At 33.8% G+C, this 15,832-nt stretch overlaps 1 protein-coding gene across 1 annotated transcript; it reads right to left on the bottom strand.

The window, feature by feature from the left end:
* Window positions 1-351: 351 nt before the first annotated feature.
* On the bottom strand, window positions 352-13,664 carry LOC145692138 (uncharacterized). Its single transcript, XM_081767437.1, has 5 exons — window positions 13,571-13,664; window positions 9,791-9,830; window positions 5,420-5,448; window positions 918-1,402; window positions 352-364 (listed from the first exon to the last, which is right to left on the bottom strand). The coding sequence occupies exons 1-5, from the start codon at window positions 13,619-13,621 to the stop codon at window positions 352-354; spliced, it is 618 nt and encodes a 205-aa protein (XP_081623563.1). The 5' UTR covers window positions 13,622-13,664.
* Window positions 13,665-15,832: the final 2,168 nt, after the last annotated feature.

Here is a 15,832-nt window from a genome sequence, read left to right as displayed (position 1 = left end):
GCAAAATCATGAGATGTAAAACTGGAAATTTAATTCCATTTAATTTGTCCTTGATTGAATATTTTGTCCTTTAAGTAAATCAACACTGGTGGAATATTTTATGGGATACAGAGCGAGCATATTGTATTTATTTAGATGCGAGCATATTGTTTATTTAGATGTTGTAAACAGGTAATGTTTACTTAAATATTTACACACACTATTGCTATTATTCATAAACTTATTTATTTCTCTTCAAACAGGTAGATGATACAAGTTCAAAGTTGTAGAATGAAAATTACAGGCATAGAGTAGCTTACATTTTGTTGGTAATAGTCAGACACGTAACATCTATGATAGAATAGTAGGCTCTTAAAGCGGTAGCCTGAAAAATAAGTAAAATATGATTATATGTATAAATTCAATTTCTAATATTAGTAATATTTAGTGGTAGGCATTTTCTAATTATTGAATCTTGAGATTTGTTAAGTGCAATAAAAATTAGCATAACATTCGATTTTCTTAAAAAATATACAGACACAAGAAACACAATATTTTTAATGTTATAGTTAATATTTGTTGTATTAGATTAGCTTTCTACACAAAGAAACCATTTTTTAAGCCTTAAGATATTGGTTGTTTAATCACTCTATCCTTAACATGATTAAAGTTATATAGATATTGTGACCTCTGATGTATCCAACAATATATGTTAAACTAATAACTCTGTGATATTAATTTTGTTGATATTCGCTTCATATATTAGCTTCTAACAGTATTTCATTTTCATAATTCTTATTAAAATAAATGTTATAGAAATTGCAAAGGGTATATTGGCTGTAAATGTGCAGGACTCATACTTTATTGTAAAGAATACGAAAAAAAGTATGATTTCTCTTATCGATTAAACAAGTTACTGAGGTTATTGTTAACCCTACCTGTTATTGGATCCTCCTTGTGGAGGAGCTCCATTTTGAGAAAATCCAGGTCCATTCTGAGATGATCCACCATTTTGAGAAAATCCAGGTCCATTCTGAGGTGATCCACCATTTTGAGAAAATCCAGGTCCATTCTGAGGTGGCCCACCATTTTGAGGAAATCCAGGTCCATTCTGAGACGATCTACCATTTTGAGATCCATTAGGTACTGGAAATCCACCACCATTTTGACCGCTTCGTTGTTGGCCATTCTGCCTGTTACCTCCGGACGCACCGGCGTCCGCTGAAGCTCCGGCATTAGCACCGAATCCCATGTTAAATCCAAAATTTCTCTGTACACCAAATCCAGCGCCGGCGTTCCCACTTTCGCCTGCACCTGTTCCGGCTCCTGCTCTGGCATTGGTTCCGCCTCCTACATTCAAATCCATTCCGAACCCACTCCCAGTTCCAGCTCCACCGTTAGAGAAGGGAAGATTCCGGATGACCTGCAATAGTGTTAAATATAAAAATAAAAATTAGTACTTTTGTCTATGAATGATAATATGAAACTTGTGCGTTTATTAAAAACGCCTAAATTAAACGGAGATTTGGCATATACTTTATCTTGAGATGTCCCCTCATGGCTAAATGGCTATCGTGTTTACTTTCTGCACCCGATGAAGATACTTGAATCGAATAAAAATCCACTTTGATTGCTGACGTTCTCATTAAACATTAATCAATCAATCTATCAATCAAATTTACTTGAAGCAGTAGATTAAGTTTCATAAGGTTTGATACTGAAAATAAATGTTAAGACTCGAATCAATTAGTCAATCTTAGAGACTTTATAATTTCCGCAGTTATACATTACCTATAGGAACGAAAGAAGTTTGTTTGCTAAGGGGTGGCAAACAGTTTACGTTATTATGCTTTTCAACGAACTTAAAAAGTTCGTTACTGAATCTTTTATGTCTGTCTGTGTGTGTGTGTGTGTGTTATTTTTGATGATTCAATTTTGAGCCCGCCTTTCGATAGAGCATAAAAACCTATCTGAGAAAGTAATGGAATTTTTCGCGTCACTCTTACTGTTCCCGAGATATTGGCCAAAAAAGTTCCGATTTCGTGAGATTTAAGGAGCTATATCTCGGGAAACGTAAGTCATAGAGAAATCATATTGGGTTGATCAATACCTAAGAGGATGGTGAACATTTTGATACCAAATAGTAACCGGTGGCTTCTGGCCAACTGGCTACCGTTCTTCAGATATTCCCAACGTCTTTGGTTGCATGAAGATGAACTTTTCTCAACTTAACTTTTGCCCTTGGGCCGTGTGCAGACCAACAAACTTTCTTTTCAGAATGGTAACAACTATTTGGTTTCCTCTCAGGAAATTTTTTGGTTACCACGCATGCCCAACCTTTAACCTTAAGAGTATGGTGGAACTTTTGTGCCCGTTAGGTTTTTCCACCGGTCGCTTGGATTTGTTTCGAAGGCAAACCTTTCTGGGTCCTTTATAAACAGCTGTTTTTGGCTCTATTGGCACCTTGTGCCCAAGGGGTTACTCTTGGATGACATGCACATGGTGGGAGTACAGAATCGCCTAGGGACAACTGACATAATTGGACATTCTCCCTGCTCTTAGATCCCTCAAGATTGTACTATCTAGATGGAGTCCGCAACATCTTAGGACTCAGAGCTCCGAGCTTGACTCCTGGTAAATCCCTGTCGCCACTCTACCCGACTTCCTAGCAAAGTCATTCTATCTTATCCTCTTGGGTAACTTGACACTCTGTTTAATACCAGCTATTGATTCAATAATTATGTGTCATGAGCTATGGACTCAATAATTGCGTCATTAGTTATTGATTCAATAATTATTGAGTCAATAACTAATGGCGCAATAATTATTGAATAATAACTGGTATCGGTGTTAAAAAAATAATTCTTTTTAAGTTCGTTCTGGCAATGCTCTTCGAACACTCTCAACTGGTTTATACTTGAGCAATTTCAACTTCAAGTTATATGATCATATCTCAAACAAATGCGCACCATGTTTCATCAATATCGGATAAGTTTTACTGAACTTATTGTTGGTTGATTTGATTTTAACGCCCGATTTCCCTATCGAGACTATAACGTGAGACGAGATATACTGCTTAAAACGGGATACTACTACTTTACTCTGGCCAGTTATTTAGCTGACAATCGAACCCTCGACCATGCGCGTTAGCGACTCGGTACGAAGGGTAAAGCAAAAGTTCTTAAGATTAATGATTGTCCTATCACGCTATGGATACATTCAAATTTCTATAAATTGGTGTTAATTTCTCTCTTTATCCTTATTTTTCAAATATAAGGAATAGGCGTAGGTGAAACGCCTCAAAGCAAACATATACCAAGCTTTATCCAAATTGGCAATTTAACGAAATGTGTTCTGGAACATAGATGTGTATTGACATTGCACCGTGGTATAAGATTGCAGTGACTACATTTTCACGAAATTAGGCAAAATATTATAGTATGTAAAGGTCCATATTAGATTAATGAAAAAAACATAGATTATAAGAGTGGACAAGCGTATACAGTTCCTAAAATTTGTTTAGGAAAATATTATCTAATTTACGAAATATTAAGAACACATTATTAAATTTGCACATACAGCACCTAACAAAGTTATAAAAATGTTCAAACAGTAGATTTTATTGTAAAGGGTTGATACCAATGTTCTTATAACATTAAAATTTTCGTTTAGACTTAAGAAAGACCATCCTAAAACTACATTACAAATTTTTATAAGTATTTCACAAAGATTACAGATGATTACTATTGAATTACAAGCAATATGTTGTCTGTTAGGATTATGACATCACCATTAAGACCACGTGCGTCACTGTTAGGATTATGTGGTGTCACTGTTTGGAGAAATCAAACAATAATAAGTTCAATCTATTTCTTAACAGTAGGGCTATACAGGAGCTACTATAAATGATTCATTCGTTTTCAAAAGGGTATATTTTCAAAAGTATTACTCGTACAAAAATGAGAGATATATGAAAATAACCATAAACACAACCAAGTTTGCATGTATTTAAGGTCTCATCAGATGGCAGCACGAGTTTAATACCTACCAAAATGAAGGAAAAACAAGAAGAGTTTTTGTGTGCAAGAATATGCGAGATGTTCGTCTGTTACAGCAGTGCAATGCGCTTGCAGAGTACAGAAAAGAACCACCTTGTAAATAAGGCAAAACACTTGGTGAGTTTGCGGTTATTTTCCGTACGTGTAATATTTTTGAAAATATAGCTTTTCTGGAAACGAATGAATCAACCATAGTAGCTTTGTATAATCTTCATATACAGTACAATCTATTTTAGCAGGAGAATAAAGCAGATTAGCAACAAACAACATATACTTTTTAACAGCATGAAAACTAGTTCTCTTGACTTTCTAGAAAACTACGTATGATAATTTACTCCTAACTAAGTCATTTTATTCAGCTCGATATGATTTATATATTGTTATATGTATCATCTTTTTGATAACATTATAGTTGAACAAAAATTAATGTTTAAGAGTTAATCATAATTGTGAGCTATATATCATTAACTGTACTGTATATATAATCATTGCAAATTGGGACGATGAGTCCCACATGATTTGACTCCGGGCCTGAAGGCAATGCGAGCAGACATCCGTGTTTCTTTGCTGTCTTGTCTGAGGAAGGAACCATTTCTGAACAAGGTGTTGATATGTGGTGAGAAGTTGGTCCTGTACGAAGCTGAACGTCGTCGTCATAATTGGTTAGCACCTCATGAACCGGTTCTAAAACAGCCGAAATCAGCAACGCACTAGAACAAGATCCTTCTGTGTGTTTGGTGGAATGCTCGCAGTATATCGTGCATCAGGAACTGCTACTAACTGATTAGAGCATCAGTGCATCTGTGTACTGTCAGCAGTTGAATCGTGTTTAAGAAAAATTCAGACTCTGGAGCCAGCACTTCTGAATCGCAAAGGGGTCCTCTTGTTATAGGACAACACTAAGTCTCACGTGGCTAGGATGACCCAGGACACCATTCTACTTCTTGGATGGGAAACATTATTGCATCCGTCATACTCCCCGGACATTACACCGTCCGATTATCACCTGTTCCATTCCTTGGACGATCACCTTAGAGGACGCCAGTTCAAATCTCTAGTAGAGGTGCAAAATGCACTTTATACCTTCTTCGCTTCACAGCCCATCAAGTTCTACCGCGATGGAATCCATGGCCTTCCAGAACGTTGGCAGAAGGTCGTCGATGCTAATGGGGACTATTTTTGGTCTTCCAGGTACGTCTTAGGTGACATATCGATGTTCGGAGGTGGGGTAAAAAAAGCGAGAGAACTTTGTTGGTTACCTTTATATTTTAAAAAGAGAAGAAAATCAAGTTTCTAAACGTTAACACACATTACACATATAAACTAAAGTTGTTCGATATAAATAAAAGTACAAACTTGAGTTTGTGGAATATTTTACTTACTCTCGACAAGAATACATCTCCAGAATTATCTACAAAAAGAAAAGAAAAATGTTTAAAATCAATACAATTATCGATAGTATATTGTATTACAATACATTTATGCATTTTTACGATCATTATATGTAAAGTCCTATGTGAACATACCGAAGTAATTGGAAAAGCTTCATAACTGTTCAGATATTTTGTACTTGCTAATGAATCCTATTAAACAGGCATCATATTGAAATTGTGCATCTATATTTTTCAAATCGATACTCCTTATGTAACCATCTCAGGAGCGATTTCTCGTGTTAAATGGTTAATTCCCATCTTTCGCTGATCGATCTAAGACTTAGATCACCAGCGTCATTTGAGATTTTGCTTAGAGATAGGTGAGCACGACCTTCGGTTGTAAGTAAATGTTCACGTTTTTCATTGTTATATAATTATCCTATTTAGTAAAATTTATATAAATTTCGAATTCGGAGAAGGGACACGTGCGACCTCCCCAAATGACGCCCCTAAGTTAAATCATATATTAAGTTGTAAGACCCATCTCTTCTAGGTATTGTGTAGAAAAAAAAAGATTAAACTTCAAACATAAATACACCCGTAACCTATTGTGTGGTCCTCCAATAAAGCTCTCTTTGAGATGTGCATGGTAAACAAGTGCCTTTTTTTTGTGTAAGGTAAACCTCTATGCTGCTCTGTACATCCACCATCTCCAACGGATTCAAGTTGGCGTTGTATGGAGTGTATGTAAATACAGTAGAGTTCCGGTAATCCGAACACGTTTAATCCAAACAAGTCCCAAAGGAAAATTTTATTTTCTTTTTTCTTTTTTAGTTTTCTGTAGCGAAAATACACACTTTTAGGAAATTAATAACTAAATGGATAAAAATGGGTGCATGTTTCCGTAGAAAATAAAGTAAACTTTCGTTAAATACAGTTTTTTTTCCTTTTTTACGTGTACAGTATTTAGGTCTTCAGCTACATTACGACAATTACACAAAGTTTGAAATAGAATACAGTACCTACTGTACAATATTGAAACTTATAGCTTTAGTATGAGTGAAATGCAGTAATGTAGTAAAATCCCCTAACGGAAAGATTCATAACTACCGTACGTGGGAAAATAAAGGCATCAAGTTTTTCCAACATTTAAAAAATTTTTCCAGTACAGTACATATAATGTAGTCAGAAAACATGTTTTAAAATACTAGCGGCTATGTATTACAACACAATAGACCCGTTCACCCGCTTCAAACCGCGATTTTACTGTTATTCCGGCTAATCCGAACAGGGTTCGGTCCCAATTAGTTCGGATTAGTTCGGTTTACACTGTAGTTGATATGCCTTTCCTATCTAATATTGCGTATAGACCTAAAACAACATTATTAAATCAATCAACTCAAAGACAAACAATAGTTCTATACTTACTCTTATAGCATTAATAAATATTTTGGACCTTACACGATGCGTTCTTCTGCTTAAAAAGAATAATGTATGTAAATAAATGACTTTATGCGAAACATAGGTATACATCGGCCATATGAAGTATTGAAATTGGGAGCTAAAAATGCTTCTTGAGCTCTATTTTGTGTCAATTCTTAATTTATTTCTGATCTAGCAGAAGTGATTTTTTTTACAGCCTATCAAAATATACTATATATAGACATTTTCCTAAAATAAGCTTAAATATAGATACTACTTCGTGATTACATTCAGATTAGTGTGACAATAAAATTAAATAACAAGAATTTTAGGAATGATCCCCCCCAAAAAAAATGCATAAAAAATTGCGATCTTGGCCAATATTCTTTTCGTAATTAGTCTTTAGATCAGGGGCCACAACATTATTGTAGGGTTCCTAAATCGAAATTTTGTACTTTCTACGAAATAAGCACATCATACTGGGTTAAATGATAGTTTGGGTTTGGTAGTTCTTCAGATATAAGGCGTAGAAGTTTGGATTGAAATATATTGGATCTTGCATGAGGGGCCACAAAAATTTTGAACGGACCCTAAATCGAGTTTTGGTATTTTCTACGGAATAAGCACATCATACTGAGTTAAAATGATGGTTTGGGTTTGGCTATACTATATATAGATCTCGAGATATAATGCATACAAGAAACTTTTTGATTGAAATATATTGGATCTTTTGATCCAAAAACATTGTACTTTAAGCTAAAAATGAAATGAAATGAAATCTTCGAGTTTAACGTCCCACGGTTATGCCGGTTAGGCTAAAGGAGACGGTGATGATGAGAGATGAGTGAAATGGTGGAATGAAGAAAGTGGGAGGAAACGGGAGAACCCCGAAAAAATCCACAAGCACGGTGTCTGTCCACCACAAAGTCCACACGACGCGAGCTAGGATCGAACCAGGCACCCGAAGCACCGGAGGTGAACGCTCTACCACTGATCCACCGCGCCCCCTATTTTAAGCTGAGAAAACATAGAACTGAAAAGCACCTAGAGGCTTTCGAAATGTAGATGTGGAGAAGAATCTGTTTAGAATATTGTTTAAGATAAAATTGAATGCATTTAAAGTATAGTGGAAAGCAAAGGAAGAGGTAATGATAAGAATGCAATTCATGGACATCATAAAAACAAATAATTGCAACATCAAGATAAAATGGTTAGAATAGTACAGTGTTTGTATTTTTCAGTTCACGGAATATTTGTTTGTTGATATTTCTAAAATGTTCATTTCATTACTTAGTTTTAAATCTCATTGATACATTTTGTGAGTGGGCTTATTACTTATGTCTTACTCGGTTATAATCAATGTTTTGCTGCTATGTTTATATGAGCTCATTAGTACTTATTCCTAATTTTAAAATATTCAAAAATTGTTTGAATATTTTTCCTCTCATTATGTCAATCACAATTTTATTCGAATATTCAATAACAAAATTCAAATCATAAAGTTTTGGAATATTCTAAAACGGTATTATTGATATTTTAGCATTACTATTATTCAAAAATAAACGTGTCCAGTATATTATGAAAATCGGTATTATACATACAGCCGATTGCTTTTTTGCGTGAGAAAAATTGAAAATCATCATTAATTTACACTTTCTATGTTAAATTAATGTAATGAACTATAGTTACCATAAAAGAAATATTTGATTTAGATTTTAACAATATAAGAATTTAACTCGGAAAATTAACCAAAAGTTTGTGAAAGACACTATTCAGAATATTGTTAACAATTTCTCGGGCACTAGAACGAGCGAGCTACATTGGACCAAATGTTGGTAAAGTTATTACAGTTTTCGCAACTAGGTTAACATCAATATGATGGAATTTCCTTGATGAAAATACAGAGCTAAAATGAACTCTTTTTAACACTTAAACACAGAACATTCTAGCTCACAACAGCACAACTTTTTGCAATTCGATTTGAATAAATGTTAACACTTTTAATGGAAATGAAAATATTGTTAATTTTCAAAATCGGAAAGAATGATAATGGGGATCTCGAACTTACGCTTTCCCTGGATGGGGAAGAAAATTGCATTATTGGTTACATAATTTGCATACTTCTATGCGTTCTAATAATTAAATTATTTGCCTGTATCTAATACTGCTACACAGATGTGAATATATCTGAAACTTTCTGAAATTAAACAAATAAATAAAATAAACTTCCAGATAAGATTCTGCATAGCTGAGTTGAATTCTGCATGATTCAACTTTATAAAGGATGATACATTTTTGGTACGAAGTTCAAAATACTCGTAAAGTTTACTTGTCTTAGAAGTATACTTACTTGCAAACTTTCTGAAATATATTAGAAGACGTGGATCATGTTTTGACCTGTCATTGAAGCACAACTTGACAAGTCATTTATAGTAAATTGAGGGAGAGTCATATTTAGTAGGATAAAATAATGTAATTTTACAATATCATCATTAAATATGGTATTATAATAACACAAAGTTAATCGTCAATAACACAATTAAAACTATACAGATAATACTTTCAGCAGAATAAATCATTACTTTAGTAGGAAAAGGAAGTTCATAATTACTCACTTTTCAGGAGAATGAGTTGAATACGATTGGTCGCATTGTTGTAGTTAACGGGAAAAAAACAAATGACATAATTGCTCCCTAGTGGGAGAAGAAGGGAGGAAAAGTAGAGATTAGGATGTATATCCTAATCTGCAATGTTTTAGCAGAAAACTCGCCTAGTCTTTAGGACTATTTTCAATATCATATCTTAGTAGGAGTCATATTTGTGTTGTGTTACTATTAACAACATGTCTTCTAACATCTGATTAACATATGATTACCGTATATTTATATTACTTGGATCAACATTTATTATAATTAGAGTATAAATGTTTTCTGCAATAAATACGTGTTTGTGTCTTACCGTAAGCCATAGACTGCCTGTGTAAATATCTTGAATTTACCTAGAAAAGAATGAAGAAAAATTTTAAAAGGATTAAAAATTTCATGTCAGCTTTATTTCTTAGAGAGAAAGAAAAAGCATGCAACATGTCCATCCATGATCTGTCCACTATATGAAATATTAGTTCTTTTATTATTAACCTTCCTTCAAGAATTAGTAACTAATAAGTCTCTGTATTACGGAAAATAAGTAGTCTCTCAATTATTGTAACAAATCTTTATTATAAGTACACATGCATTTACAATACAGCTTATCAATCATCTTGTTATTTACTTTGTTATTCCACATTTTAATGTTTAACAGGTTGTTCCCGTTGTTCCATGAATTTTTGTTTTAAATAGCAAGCAGAGTTTTTTTTTAATCTAAAATTTCATTCAGTCCAAACCTAGATTTTGATAGTCCCTAACTCAGGAGCCAAAGTCGTGCACAAAAAAATTTTTCACGTGGGAACTAAACAGATCAATATCTACAACAATGCTAAGTTTTGCTTAAGATCGGATAAATTCGTCTAAGAGAGAACGTTTAGCGACACATTTGGCGAATAACGTAAGTTCTAAACTCTAAATTTGATGTTCTGTAAGTTGGAACCAAAAGACTGCATATGAAATTATTTCATATACGTACTAACTTGAGTAATGTAGATAAGTGGTCTACCATTATCCTAAGTTTTATGAAGATAATAGCGGTGGAAGGGGACATATTCTAATGTGTTAGCCTACTTCGTACTTATAGTATTACACATGAGGAATGAGTTTTGACTTTAAACGGAATCGAGATGTTACTATCCATCTCGACAATCCCGAAAACAATGGATTGGTCACTAATATTGGTCGTTTTTGGTTAGAGTTTTATAGAACAGTTTCCCTCCCACATCCATCCAATCTATGCTGGTGCGAGATGAATTTAGACTTAAAGGACATCGAAAGTATCACTGTTCATCTCAGCGACCCTAAAAACTATGAATTGGACACTTATATGTGTCGTTTTCGATTAATTTTACATGCCATCCTATTTACTCCTTCACTCCGGCGGAAAATGTGCTAATAGGTAAGTTAGGCTAAGGTCTATTCATGTATAAAAGTCATGAATATAGGTACAACAGTCTGCATGTCAGGAATCAGTAAGCTTTCTGTGAAATTATACTATTAAAAACACTAGTTAACCACTAATTAAGCATATGAGTAAATATTTTACATGTTCAAAATAAATATTACCTTCAAAATACGTCAGCATTTCAATTAACTACACTGCTTACGATTAATGATAAAAAAGAAATACATTCATTGTTGTTCTCCAGATTTTGGTTTACAAATAATCAAATATCCTTAACTTCAAATCGTAAAGGATTATTTTTGAGTTTTCAACCATCAATCAGAAATCCAAATAAACTAAATCTAGTTTGATATAAACAAACTTGGCAACCCTGACAATTGTATCGGCCAGCATGGTACATGTTTATCCACGACAAATATAACAAAAAGGTGTGTGAGGTGCGATTATAGCATATCAGTGTCAATTACGGAAATACGCATGCGTGTCTTCTCAAAATATCGCACCAAGGATAAGCCCAGAAAAAGGTACTAGCACGGCAGTACTAGACAGCACTGTTAGGGGTCACCTAGACCAGATGGGTCATGCCCCTGTTGTACACACACATACAAAGAAAACAAATCTGGCAGGAAAGCAGGAAAAACGAAGTATTTTCCCGAGTTTCCAATAGAAACCGAACCCCTGCCAAGAGAGAGATAGCTCAAGGCATGGTCCATGGAATGGTCTAAAGAGTAATCCCAATTGGCCAAAGCCAATGACGGAAGACTCACTCTCTATAGGTGAAGTATAGAATAAGTCTGCAATATTCTGATGATGCAAGTTTTACATTTATTAACTTAGAGCAATAGTTACTTTTGCGTTATGTTAAAAATATTTTGGAACAGTAGTAGACCGAATTTTGTAATCCTGTCATTGTTAGATTTTTTAGTTATAATCAAGTACAATTTTTAATATCCAGATAGGGATAGTTGTCTTGGACTCTGCTGCCAAAACGAAGCAATATACTCCATACATTTATTTCAAAGTCATTCCAGTACTTAGCACAGTAATTTAATGCGTGGGTCTCTCTCTCTCTCTCTCTCTATCTATCTATCTATATCTCTATTACTTTAACTTCTGGTTAGCTAACATAGCTAATATGAACTTACTGCATATGAAAGGTAGCATGAATTCACCTGAGGATGTACGATATATGATGCCCTTGTAATATTGAACTTTTGAAAGAAATGATTTAATGACAGCTGGGGACAGTCAATAGTAAGAAATAAAAGAGAAATAAACTCTGGTAAGAGTGGTAAAAAAGATTATGCAAAATTTAAATTTATGTTGTTAATTGAAGCGGTCAGTAATACAACCTAATCATGAATATTGCAATGAATTTATTAACATCTATCAAAGGCCTTATAACGTTCATGATATTTACAGACTCTTAAATGTTCAGATGAAATTTAAACAAGCAAATAACCTACATAATAAACAATCTCGCCAATTTTTCTTGCAGTTTAACAAAAAATCCTCTATTGGACGTTAAATGGCTGCCAATCAACAATATCTTATATAGGCTTGATATACACATGCCCTCTCATACCCCAAGTATGTGAGATTTTAACCTCATCAATATTTTATGAGATTTAAGAAAAAAAAACTTTTAACCTCTAAAACACTTGTAACCACAAAAAGTTTTAAACTCAAAAATACTGTATCTTACGTTTTAACATTAAAAAAATCTAAGCTTAGCATATATTTCTACATATGAGATATAAATAGCCACCATTAATGTCAGATGTTACCTCAGATGTTACCCATGAAGATGATAATGCATTGACTTCATTAACGAATTCGACCTAGACAATCGCTCTAGTTGTATATTGTCAAAAATTCGCTTTCATTCAAAGAGTTACAGTGTGGAGTAACGGACAGACGGAGGTACGTACTGATATTATAACTCGCACTAGCGTGATCCTAATAACATTATAATATTATAAGTCTCACTAGAATGATCCTAATAACATTACATTCTTGTATGTTTCACTAGTGTGACCGTAATAACATTACAATCTTGTAAAGCCTTCTACGTGATTCTAATAACATTACAATCTTATAACTTGGCCTACAAACGTAATCCTAATAACATTATAATCTCACACGGCCAACTAGCGTGATCCTAATAACTACAATATTATAAGGTCCACTAAACTTACATTCTTATAAATTGCACTGAAGTGATCGTAATAACATTACAATCTTATAAGTTCTACTAACATGATTCTAATAACATTACAATTTTATAAGTCTTACTAGCTTGATCCTAATAACATTACAATCTTATAAGTTCTACTAGCGTGATTCTAATAACATTACTATCTTATAAGTCTTACTAGCGTGATTCTAATAACATTACTATCTTATAAATCTTACTAGCGTGATTCTAATAACATTACTATCTTATAAGTCTTAGTAGCGTGATCCTAATAACATTACTATCTTATAAGTCCTACTAGCGTGATCCTAATAAAGGCCCAGATTGACTTTTAAATTTATTCTACCACAACTCAGCGAATTCATTCAGATTTTATTATCACACATTTATTCTCAACATAATACGAAATAGATAATAAGTTCCTTGTGTAAACTCTAAAATTTCTTGGACTTGTTTTAAAATTTCATATTTATCTCTTAGTATGTACTTACGAAAGGCGAAACTAGCCCACAAATGAGTAAAATGCTGGATAAACGAAGCATGTTGAATTTGTTGTTTCTGTCTATATCTGATGACTTTAAGCAGATAGCCAGTTGGTCATAAAATATGTGTTCAAAGATCTTCTTATATAGAAAACGATACAATATTGGAGACGGAAATTAAAGTTTATGAAAAAAAAAACCATTGCTTTCATGTTTTGTCACAAGTTTGATAAATGATTGTAAAATAGCTCCTCATATTTCACGTCATCTGTTTCCTTCTCTGCATATTACCTTTCAATCTAGGCAATTCTTGTTTGAGGCATACCGGAAACGAAGCAAAGTGTGAAAGAAATTATTTTGTCAATAAATAAGTTACAAATTACCGTAGGTGCCTTGGTTAATATTGACTTATTAACAAAATAACAATATTATTTTATTCAGTTACACAAAATTTTTATGTTAGCTTAGTACGTAAGCTGACCTTTGATCTGTCATTTCTTGCGTAACAGAAAATTGAAATTTATTTTGTTATTCAATAAAGGTAGTCATAAATCATTAACTGTAGTATTCTAAATATACGCATTTAAATAGCTGTCTATTTAATGCCAGTCGCGGCATTTCAGTGAATTTCGGAATTCATGCAAGGAAATTATAATTTGTGTAGTACTGTAATAGCCAACATGGATTATGACAGAATATATTAAAATGAAACTCTATGTTTTACGTAAGAATTGAGTAACTTGTATAGGAGGAAAAAAAATGGTTAAATTCAAACACACTGCAGGGAGAAATCTTACTTCTCCTACATAATAATGTAAAATTACCCTTCAAAACTACTTTTTCTGTTTTTTTTTTCATCTAGTTTTTTCTTATTATAGAAGTAATTTTCCTCTTATTGGTTTCAATATGTAGGTTAGTATTTTTTTTAAATTTTGTTCCACGATTATACACTAAGGCAGTGGTTCTCAATCAATGTGTCGCGACACATTTTCGTGTCACGCAGTCTTCTACACTTTCAGCGGAAGCCATAATGCTCAGTGCTATATAGAGTCATTAACTAACTAACTAACTAACTCTATGGCCTATGGAACCCGGAGGTTCAGTGCCGCGTTCACAAAAGCTCTCCACTGACTTCTATCCTTAGCTAATTGGATCCAGTTTCTACTTTGTATTCCTATCTCTGCAAGATCCACCTTAATATTATCCTCCCATCTGCGCCTAGGTCTTCCTAATGGTCGTTTTCCTATGGGTCTACCAGTCAAGACTTTGAAAGCGTTTCTACTTTCTTCCATTCTAGCTACATGACCTGCCCACCTAAGCCTCCACAGTATCAGTGAGAACTGTTCCGTCAGATTTCTTTAATATATAAGCACGAGTTTGATAGCCTTTCTTAAATTCGTTGATCCCTTCATACATGTCCAGAATGTTTTTAATTATACTATTATCTTCAAGTTCCTAAATTTTAGCTTTGAAAAAATCGCGTTTCTTTGTTCTAAAAGTTTTGAAAGTTTCCCGCCTGATGTCTACGAAATTTTGTGTAGTAATTTCATTCGGATTTTGTAGCCAACGTAATTTTGCGTTTTCTCTTCTCTGCTAGTTCGAACCTTGGTTTGTTCCTACGTATATCCGCGTGTCCCAATTTTTCTTTTGAGAGAGGATGCTTCGTAAAAAAAAATCAATTGGAGTAGAAGATGTCATTCTTTTATGTTTTCCTTTCAATCCCAGCTCGCGCCAAGTGAACTTTGTCGTGGACAAACGCTATGTGCGTGCTTTCCTCGGGGTTCTCCTGTTTTCTCTCACTTTCTTCATTTCATCATTTCATTCATTTCTCATCATCACAGTCCCCTTTAGCATCGCCGGCATATGCGTGGGACATAAAACTTAAATATTTCATTTCGTTTCTTATATTTTCCACAATATAAGAATTGTTGGTAGCTTTTGCTAAATTTTTAAAACACGTCTTAAAGTATAATTATTATTGTATGCATGAACGCCCGCAGGGTGGGGCAAAGTGGTCCGTTACATCACCTATGCTTTCAAAAAGTGTTCAATTCACGTCAAAACTTGTTAGATTGGCTCGGTGATACACTGTTATATTTAATACATTAGTATGAAATTCTATAGTACTATAGATATTTACTATTTACTATATGCACAGTGGCGTAGACAGGATTTTACTTCGGGATGGGTCCGGGAGACCTGCCCCGGAAAGTTTTCGGCAATGGGGAAACTAAAACGCAACTTTACGGTTTCTTTTGACTTTAAAATTTT

This window comes from Thermobia domestica, chromosome 8 (assembly GCF_964235325.1).
Source record: "Thermobia domestica chromosome 8, izTheDome1.hap1.1, whole genome shotgun sequence".
Lineage (NCBI taxonomy): Eukaryota > Metazoa > Arthropoda > Insecta > Zygentoma > Lepismatidae > Thermobia > Thermobia domestica.
The sequence above is the reverse complement of the archived record's forward strand: the minus strand, read 5'-3'. Positions and strand labels throughout refer to the sequence as shown.

Excerpts from the sequence above, each read along its gene's own strand:
- LOC145692138 (XM_081767437.1), bottom strand. The coding sequence starts at position 13,621 with ATGCTTCGTTTATCCAGCATTTTACTCATTTGTGGGCTAGTTTCGCCT. Across the intron at positions 9,831-13,570 it reads GTGGGCTAGTTTCGCCTTTC|GTAAATTCAAGATATTTACA; the intron begins GTAAGTACATAC and ends ATTCTTTTCTAG. Across the intron at positions 1,403-5,419 it reads GAGATGTATTCTTGTCGAGA|GTCATCCGGAATCTTCCCTT; the intron begins GTAAGTAAAATA and ends ACACTATTGCAG.